Genomic DNA, 9,544 nt, shown 5'->3' with positions numbered 1-9,544 from the left:
TAGTGCAACTAAATTGGAGCCTAAATGAGAAGTAATACCTTACTTGTGCAAGAGAAATCAACATCACACTGACCCCTGATCCATTTTTATTTATTGATGCATCAAAGTACATACTCCATATTCCACTCATATCTTCTTTAGTACTCACAATATTGGGAACTAGAGCATCTTTTTCCACTATAAAATATGTACTGAGGCCTGTCTCAAGGGTTTCCGACATAGGGTCAAATTGATATGCATTAGCCAACTCATCCAAGAAAAAATCAGGTATCTCTGCTAGGGAAGTAGTGGGCTCATTCGCTATGTCACTCTCATCCATCTCTAGGATAGGGCAATTCATGTTAATGGAGTTGGGGATGTAGGGTTCAGTATGATGGAGGGCTTGAGGCTCTGCTCTAATTGAAGCATTTGCTCCATATCTCGTCTTGAAAGACATATATGACCAATCAGAAGATATGAAACCACCTATTTGGGTAGTAAAGTCTCTTGACAGACAGATGGCAAAATATGGCTTGACCTTAGCAATAGAGATATCTTGGGTTATAGTACAACCAGGGCATGCATGTAAGGCCATCTCCACATTCTTAAGGATCCCTATAGTCTTGATAGTACTACCATCCAACTGTAATACATCCCTAACAATGGGCTCATATTTCATTCCCAAAGCATCAGCAACACACCTAGGCATCACTGAACTACTAGCTCCTGGATCAATCATGCAATTATGGACTAGCTTGCCCCCTATAATTAGAGAAACATAGAATGGAGGAGGTCTAACCTTTTTGCTTGTTTCTACTTCCCTTGATGGTTGTACTAGATTTGTGCCACTTTCCATACTAGGTGTCTGATCTTTTGGTTCAATCTTTTCCAATTCTTGTTGCATCAACCTCTTTTGCATGGATATATTAGCAATAGCATCCCACATTGAGATATTCACATTTTTCTTCTTCATTTGCTCTACCACACTAAATGGCATAGCAAGTGTCTTGGTAGAAACTTTGGGAGCTACAATTGTATGAGGTTGAAGTGGAATAGCCTGAGGATCACTTGTTTCCTTTATGCCATGATTTTGCCTTTCCTGCTGAAAGGTACTTGATTGATTTTTTGCTTCTTGCTCATAAGATACTACACTTGAAGTTGAGGCCTGATTAGGGGGATGAGGGATAACATCTTCCGTAGCTCTTCTTTTGCTTCTAGTGTTATGAGCAATGGAATCCTGGTTTACATTACAATGCTCCTCTATTTGATGATTCATAAAAGAGAAATCACCCTATATTTGTATATCTGAGGCATCCTTACGTTGGTCCTCTTTGTATGATTTTTTTTCTGCAGGCTCTTGGACTATCAAAGCCATAAAAGATTCAACCTTTTGACACATAAAATAGGCATAGGAGTAGTTATAGGATGGACAAAAATCCTGATCTTGAGGCATATTGTTTGGAGGGACTATGGCCCTACTTTGATTTACATTTGAGGTTGAAGCATGGCCACCCTGCCTACTCTGATCAAAAGAATTATTCCAATGATTAGGATTTGGAGGTCTACCACTGTTTGGGGTTTTATATTGCAATTGATGAGGTTTACTACCTTGAGCTTGCTGTCTTTCTAAAGTCACCACCTTGTTGCTCACTTTCTGCATCATAGAGAAATTATCCTCCAGCCTCTTTCCTTGATCTTGCAATCTTTTCTCTAGGTTCTTCTCTCTTTTGTCCATGTTCTGCATTAGAGATTGCATCATTTCTTTCACTTCATCTATCCCATTTGAAGATGTAGAAGCTTGAGGGACTGGGACAAGGGATTGTGATGTAGAAGTTATGGCAAGAGGAGTCACTATTGGTTGATGAATTGGAACATTAGGAAAGAGGGGCATAGGAGGCCTTGGAGCTAACTTACCTCCTTGTATTAAGATGTTCTCTGATTTTATTGCTATTTCATAAGCATTAGGTAAGGTATCTCCTCCCATAGTTTGGATTGTGGTGGCAACATCACTGTTAAAAGCTCTAAGATAATGCAAGAAGGCGTTACCAGGGGTAGGCTTCACTGAAGTAGGTATTCTATCCCATGTCTTTTAAAATCTATAATTAAAATCAGTCATACATTCATGGGGGGCTCTTTTTATAGTAGTCAACTGCTCTAAAAGTGACAAATAGTCACTTTTATCCTCAAAATGTTTGCACAATCCTGCTCCTAATCCATCCCAATCTGTTATAGAACCATGAGCTAAACCTCTATACCATTGTAGTGCTTTTCCTTTCAAGGATGAGGCTAGGAGCCTAACTGCAACATCATCCTCTGTAATACCATGGATATTACAAACATTTGCAACCTTTGGAATGTGTTCTGAGGGAGAGATAGAAGTTTCACTAGTATATCATGTCTTTGGGCTAATAGGAGAGGGCTCCCACCATTAAATTTGGAAAAAGTATGAGCTCTAGGCAATGCCATATAGACAAGTGATCTATTGATATGTATTGATGGAAATCTAGGCTAAGATCTAACAGCAGGAGGAGTAGAGATAGATCTTGCAGGGGTATTTGTTACTATTACACTCCTAATTGGTGATAAAGATATTCTAGTCCTCCTTCTTCTAGGATTTGAAAGTGAAAGCTCTTGGTAATGAAACTTACCTCTAGAAGATGCCCTTGTTTCAGCTCTGGGCATGAATCACTACACCTTTGGTCTGGAACCAGATATGTATTGAAGCTCAGAATTGCCAAGTACTTTGAAGAATGAGCCTCTTGAAGGCTTGAACACCAAAGATAGTACTATCTCCTCGGTATTGGTCTTAAAATCTTCCCTTTGACACCAGTAGGCTTGAAATTTTAAGATTGTTGTTGTCCCACTGGGCATGCCAAAAACTATTGTCACTTAGGTTTGTTCCCTTGTCCAAAGCGTATGCGTGAGGACAACCTATTGAAACATGGAAACAACCTCCAAGCTGTGGAACTTGAATTGTGAGGTTGAGTCTTTGGAGAAGGCCGGCTTCCTCTTACTATCAGGATGAACCTAACTACTCTTGGAGAGGAAAAGGGAGAAGGAGAGCATGAAAGCGAATCTACCTAATCTAATCTAAAGAGGTGATGCACCAAAATAGAGTGTTCAGACTAATCTCTGCCCATATATGCACTATTGAACCAGAATGAAACTAAGGATATACACATTCAGACTTGCTTTTAAGCTAATAACCACATGCATACCAAAAAAGTTGAATGAATGACACAAGGAAAGAGAAGATTCGGTTATATGTCATTCACAGGCTGAAAGAGATATAGTCAGGCAGATTACAGACTTCCACAAAATAATGTCGAAGGCAAAAGAGTTCTTGCACTTTCATACCAATGGCTGAAGGAGATAAGGTAGAGAATCATTGAGTTCAGAGGCAAGGGGAATTTTACACTGGAGTTGTAGAGAAATAGCAGAGAACAATAGAGAATGTTTCGACCTTTTCAAAATTTACAAAATCTGCCTTTATAGTGCAGGCATAACTGAGATGTCCTCTAATTGTAGTTACTCCTCAACCCCTGCATTGAAGTCCTACATAGAACAATCATGGGGAAAATTTGATCATGGATACAAATCTAGGGCAATGATATCTAATCTTCTATGTCAAATAATGTCTCAAGAAGATAGAAACGGTGCCATAACTATGCTCTGACTAGGTAGATGGATTACCGTAGGTAGATGGATTACTTGAGGTAGTGGAGTGCTCTCTCGCATTTAGAATTCATTTCCTGGTGGTTGGGATTGATCATGAAGATCGAATTCACAAAAAACCTTGATTTCCTCTGTTCCTGGTTCGTGAATTAGCACGTTAACTTAGTCAATCTATCTTGGCATTGGGATGAGCCATGTGGGCCAATCAGTTCATTCCATTCTGCCACCTCACGGGTCTTACATGATTGACCATTCCTTCCTTCACTAATTGTGCCAACTTTTCTCAAAGAATCCTGACCATGATGTTACACTAACCGTTGGCTACATCTAACTATTACTGCCTCAACTGGACCCACAGAACTCTGAGGATACATGGAAAATCCTTGCTATGTTGCTATAGCTAAAGATCGAGCATCTTTCCATAATGACCTAGCGAGAAACATCAATCTTCCACCATCTGACGGTCTTGAAGATACACCCACTCTATCAATGTGCTGACCAATAGAAACCTGGCCTTTCTCCAACTTGTCCAGTAAGTTCTTGCTTTTGCGGCCCACCAAGGAAAATAGGACCCACAATCCACGTGTCGCCAGGTCGTTAACTCACTATACCTAAATAGTGTGCATCTTCCCATAGTGAGTTAACGAGGACCTTCGATCCATGCTGATCTGACGATAGTGAAAGATGCATTGAAGGGACTGGCCCACTTTTTGCATTGTCATCGCCCTAGCCAATGAGAAATCGACCAACTAACGACATGTCATTAATCTATACACTCATTCTTAGCACATCATTGGTTCAAGGTCCACCCTGTAGCTTATGGAAAAAACCTAGGCCCATAAGACACGTGGCAATGAATCGCTATCTCACTATATATATCTTCTAAGCATCTTTCCATAGCGAGTTAATGAGAGCCATTGATCTGAGGTTAATCCAAGGGTGAAGAAACTGCATTAGGCATTTTGAAGATTGGTGGGTCCCATACTCACTAAGTTGCTATGAGTAAACAACTTACAACTTTCCATAGTGAGTTAGCAAGGACTGTTGATTTTGCATTGATCTGACGGTCAGAATCCCTCCCGAGCATCCACGTTGCATGAGGTCCCACCAAACACTCATTTCACGGTGACTCGCTATGTCGCTAACGACGAGCTGTTTGAATTTTCTAGTAGTAAGTTAGCGAGCATCGGTGACTTTATCCAAACTCGACGCCGAAAAACAAAAAACCACCACTGCCAAACTGGGCCCGCCGATCCACGTGGCAAACACTTGCTAAGTCACTATGCATATTTATCGAGCAGCTTTTCTTGGTGACGTAGTGAGGGTTGTAGATCCTGAGAAGATCCAATGATGGGATAGGATGTAGGTCGATCGAAACATATCATAAGTTTGATTTTTTAAAAAAAAATTCGATGTTTTTCAGGCATTAAAATAACATTAACTCTGGGAACTAGCCGTTGGCAGGTAAGCATTTAAAATTTGAATATTGGCAGGGTGCAAAAATGAGCAACAAGAACCTCATTTAAGAGAAGCATAATGATAGTCTTAGTGGCCATTTTGGTATGAATAAGACAATAGAGTTGGTTCAGATATTTTATTATTGACCCAAATTGCCAAGAGATGTCAGGAGATATGTGGAACAATGTGTGGTATGTATGAAAGCCAAAGGGGGAGCTAGTAATGTAGGTTTGTACCAATCATTACCTATTCCCAATAGACCATGGGAGTGTATTAGCATAGATTTTGTGGTAGGTTTTCCTAAGACCAAGATAGGGTTGGATAGTGTCTATGTGGTGGTACACAAACTTAGTAAAATGAGTTGTTTCATTCCTTGCAAGACCACCCATGATGCTAGTTATATTGCTCATATCTTTTTCAAGGAGATTGTAAGGATACATGGACTACCCCTAAGCATAGTATCTTACAGAGATGTTAAATTTATGAGTCATTTTTGGAAGACTCTATGGAGCATATTGGCTACTAATTTATCTTTTGGTTCAGCTTACCATCCTCAAACAGATGGTCAAATTGAGGTGATCAATAGAGTGTTAGGTAACCTTCTTAGATGCTTAACCAAGGAATATGGTCAAACATGGGATTTAATCATCCCACAAGTTGAGTATGCCTATAATGACAATGTGAATAAGACCAAGCTAAATCCTTGTGAAAAAATCTTATTAATATACTGACATGAAAATGTCTTAAAATCAAAGAACTAAATAGAATTTGAATCTTGTTCAATACAATAATGTCACCACTTTACCAATAGACTAAGTGATAAAAAATTTAATATTGTAAATAATTTTGAGCTACTATAATAAAATTAATTTTAAATTATAAAGAATTATTTAAATACATCTCTTAAAGTATTTAGCATGGTTGCAAAATATTATTCATCTAATTTTTCATCGTACAAAAAATATTTTAATATATAATATTATATTTATTTAATTTCATTTGTGAAGTTATAACATTAATGTAATATTTTACTATTTCTTTTAAAATCTTATTATCAAATGTAAATGTTGGGATTTAATTTTGTGTTCTTAAAGTCTACAAGAAATGACTGCCTAAACATAGTGTTTGAAATGTTGAAGGTGTCAATAAATTAAATATTCAAGGCATCAAATTCTTTGATTATGTTCCATAATTCACTTCTATATTAGGATTATTTAAATTATCTTTTGCACTACTCAAAATAAATCGTATCAATAATATTGTTATTTCTTTTTGAAATAAGTCTATATTGAAGGCATCAAATTCTTTGAAATAAGTTAAATATTGAAAGTATCAAATTCTTTGATTAAGTTTCTTACTTTTTTTCTATATTACTTTGTTTCATACTTTGATTTTTTTATTGATGACAAATTTTGAGTTGAACAATGTAATATTTTTTACTTCATTCAGGTAATTGCAAAATTTTATCGCTTCATATTTATCTATGTTGTTTATGAAAAAAACTAAAGTTTAAATGTAGCAAGAAAAAAATCCCTTATGAATTTGTTATTTCATTCCTATATGTAATCCTTGTTTGGTTGTAGAACCTAAAACTTAAGAATCAAAATATGTTCACTTATTATTTCCTATAAAAATTTGTCCAAACAACAAGATTAGTTCATATTATAAATGTCTTGACCCATGTAACAAATAACATATGTCCTTCTTAGATTTATCATGTTTTGGGTATTTCGGTCTCCAATATCCATCATAAGATTTGTGTTTCTTACTATGTTCAAACACAAAATTGTTCCAATTTTTAAACCGAATTAGACAACTTCAACCATATTTCTCACTACTCATATTCTTTAACAACCTCTATTTTTCGTTTAGTTCTACTAGGGTCACTTGAATTGGTCAACTTAGAAAATTCTTTTTCTTTTTTCTTTTAGTATTTATGAAAATCAAAACTCTACCAAGATACAAAAATGTGCAACTGCTAGTTTAGAATAATTCACACTTGTGTCAACTCTCAATACCTAGTGAAAATTGTAGGACCATAATCTATTTTAAAATTTTGAATATGAAAGTTTAGGTTTTAGATCAGTAATTATAGAGATTTGTTAAATCAAATTTGTATTCATGTACTTGAATTGAGACAATTAATACAATATTTAAGAATGAAGATGAATTTTGTAGAAAAAATAGTAATAGAATTAAGTTTGGACAACAATTACAAACTTTCATATTAAGTATAGTGATAGAATTAGGATCGGACAACAAGCACCAACTTTCATACAAAGTACTCCATTTTACATGTGAATCAATGCATATAGAATTTCCTAATCACTATGAAGTCTTGCTAAGTGTAAGACTCACCCTAAGTACTTGACTCTAAACCTAAACCCTCCATCACCCAAAAACCAAAGAAAACTAACAAAACAAACTATACTCGTTCTGCTTTACAAGCATCATTTTTTATCAGCTCAGTCAGTTACTACTACTGTTAGTCGGCTGCGAATTTGCTGTTATGCACATCTGTTATTTTTCTTCGTTCGATTGGAAAAATGTCTTCTATGTTATATTTGACTGTCCAAAAGGAAACTCCTTCCATTTCGAACATGAAGAAGCTCCACATTAATACTTAGCCCGGAGACAAAGGAAAACATGCAAGAAAACAAATGCCAAGTAGTTGCAGAAAGACCAGATGGGAAAAAACCGAGAGACATAAACACCAGTTTATATAATTTTCATTAAATTTCACAACTCCGGACAATGTCACACCATATCGAATTAAATTTTGCATATGGTGAAAACTGACATACAGTTCTATGGCTGGATGTTCTAAGGATTGAATAATCTGTCTCCACATTTACATTTCCAATTCATGGGCTTGTAGTTGCTATTTTCTTGGGTTCTTATAGATTTTGAACTTGCATGTTTGCCCTTTGGTACTGCAGGAATTTGGACTGGCTTACATGGCGCACAAGAATTGCATTTACTATGACATTTAGGAGGACTTGAACCTATCTTCGACTCTACTTCTTGCATCTTCTCTCCCTTTCTTCCCTCTCCAACCTGTAAACATTCAATAAACACAAAAAAAACATCATAAAACTCCAATCTTGGTAAGAAGTACTTTAAAAAAAGGGGATATGAACCAATTGATCAACATTATATCCAAGTTTTAGGATGAAGTTCATACCCTGGAAGAGGGTATTTCAGCTTTTATAAGAGCTGTCCTTGTGTTCAGCAGTATTGGACGCCCTGCAAAATGAGAACAATCATTCATGCCATGTAATCTCAAAACATCCTTTTGAGCCAAACCCTAAAAAAATCCTTCCTACAACTGGTGTTCCCTAAGGGATTTTGAGCCTTCATTAATGGCGCTTACCATGCACAAAAGGAAGCATACCTATCACAAAATGTAGCACTAAAAGTAAACAAGTATAGCTTCTGATCTTCAGTCTCATGGTTTCGCAACGGTGAGAAATTCGCTATAGCTCTTCAATATCATGAATTCTTGATACCCACCTGATTATTTTCAAGAAAAATAAAACTTGAATCCTGCTAGATGACTTCTATATATCATAGCATCATTCTCGTCAATTATACTAACCAATAATTTACTAATGATAGAAAAAAATTGTTAAATCTCTTCAATAGTGTCAATTCTTGATACCCATCTGGTTGTTTTCAAGAAAAACTGAGTTCACACACCAGCAACCACATTCCACCGAGACAGAAGAATCGAAGTATTCAATTTTTAAATTAAGTAGTGGTTCTCAGAATTTGAATCTTAGTGAATAGCTTTTATATATTATACCATCATCCTTAATAATAGTACTCGGACCAATAATTTCCAATAGTAAAAAGTTCTTTATAACTCTTCAATATTATAAATCTCTGATAAACACGTGATTGTTTTGAAAAACAAGAGCTCACACACCAAAAAAATCACATTCCTTTGATGTACAGAAATTCAGCAACTTCTAGAGGAACACATGTACTCAATTGCCAAATCATATAATTTGAAATTGGAAACCTTGTGTTTTCAAGACAGGTTAAAAATCCCTCGAAAAGGGACCTGCATAGAAAAAGTTAAAGCTACGCAAAACCCTAGAGAAGCCCAACATGGTGATGGCCATCCCTTTGTTTGTCGTAGTCATTTTTGACAAGTCTATGAAATTGGTTAAAGTCCAGAGGCAGAATCCCCAAGGATCCACAAAAGTTGCCTGCTTATTTGCATTATATGGATTGCCTGCTGCAACAACCAACACATAGTGCAAGTACAGATCATGAAAGTTCATGAATTGTGTAAGAAAGAAAGCAGCATAACCGAGATAGACTCTTCAGAGAAAGCATGTCAGAGATCTTCATATGTTTATCTTCAAACCTAATGTAGAATTTGGATTAGGAGAACCCATTTAGTACTCTTAATGTTTCATTTCAT

General features: G+C 36.2%; 1 protein-coding gene across 1 annotated transcript; it reads right to left on the bottom strand.

The window, feature by feature from the left end:
- Positions 1–7,935: 7,935 nt before the first annotated feature.
- LOC149537753 (EPIDERMAL PATTERNING FACTOR-like protein 1) lies at positions 7,936–8,564 on the bottom strand. The gene is made up of 3 exons (XM_089802369.1): positions 8,507–8,564; positions 8,297–8,358; positions 7,936–8,169 (listed from the first exon to the last, which is right to left on the bottom strand). The coding sequence occupies exons 1-3, from the start codon at positions 8,562–8,564 to the stop codon at positions 7,936–7,938; spliced, it is 354 nt and encodes a 117-aa protein (XP_089658495.1).
- Between the last annotated feature and the right edge of the window lie 980 nt (positions 8,565–9,544).

This window comes from Cupressus sempervirens, chromosome 9 (assembly GCF_028749045.1).
Source record: "Cupressus sempervirens isolate cs-2001-9-10 chromosome 9, ASM2874904v1, whole genome shotgun sequence".
Taxonomy (NCBI): domain Eukaryota; kingdom Viridiplantae; phylum Streptophyta; class Pinopsida; order Cupressales; family Cupressaceae; genus Cupressus; species Cupressus sempervirens.
Note: the sequence above shows the minus strand (reverse complement) of the source record. Positions and strands in the feature narration are given on the sequence as shown.

Excerpts from the sequence above, each read along its gene's own strand:
- LOC149537753 (XM_089802369.1), bottom strand. The coding sequence starts at position 8,564 with ATGAGACTGAAGATCAGAAGCTATACTTGTTTACTTTTAGTGCTACAT. Across the intron at positions 8,359-8,506 it reads AGTGCTACATTTTGTGATAG|GGCGTCCAATACTGCTGAAC; the intron begins GTATGCTTCCTT and ends CTCATTTTGCAG. Across the intron at positions 8,170-8,296 it reads CTGAAATACCCTCTTCCAGG|GTTGGAGAGGGAAGAAAGGG; the intron begins GTATGAACTTCA and ends GAATGTTTACAG.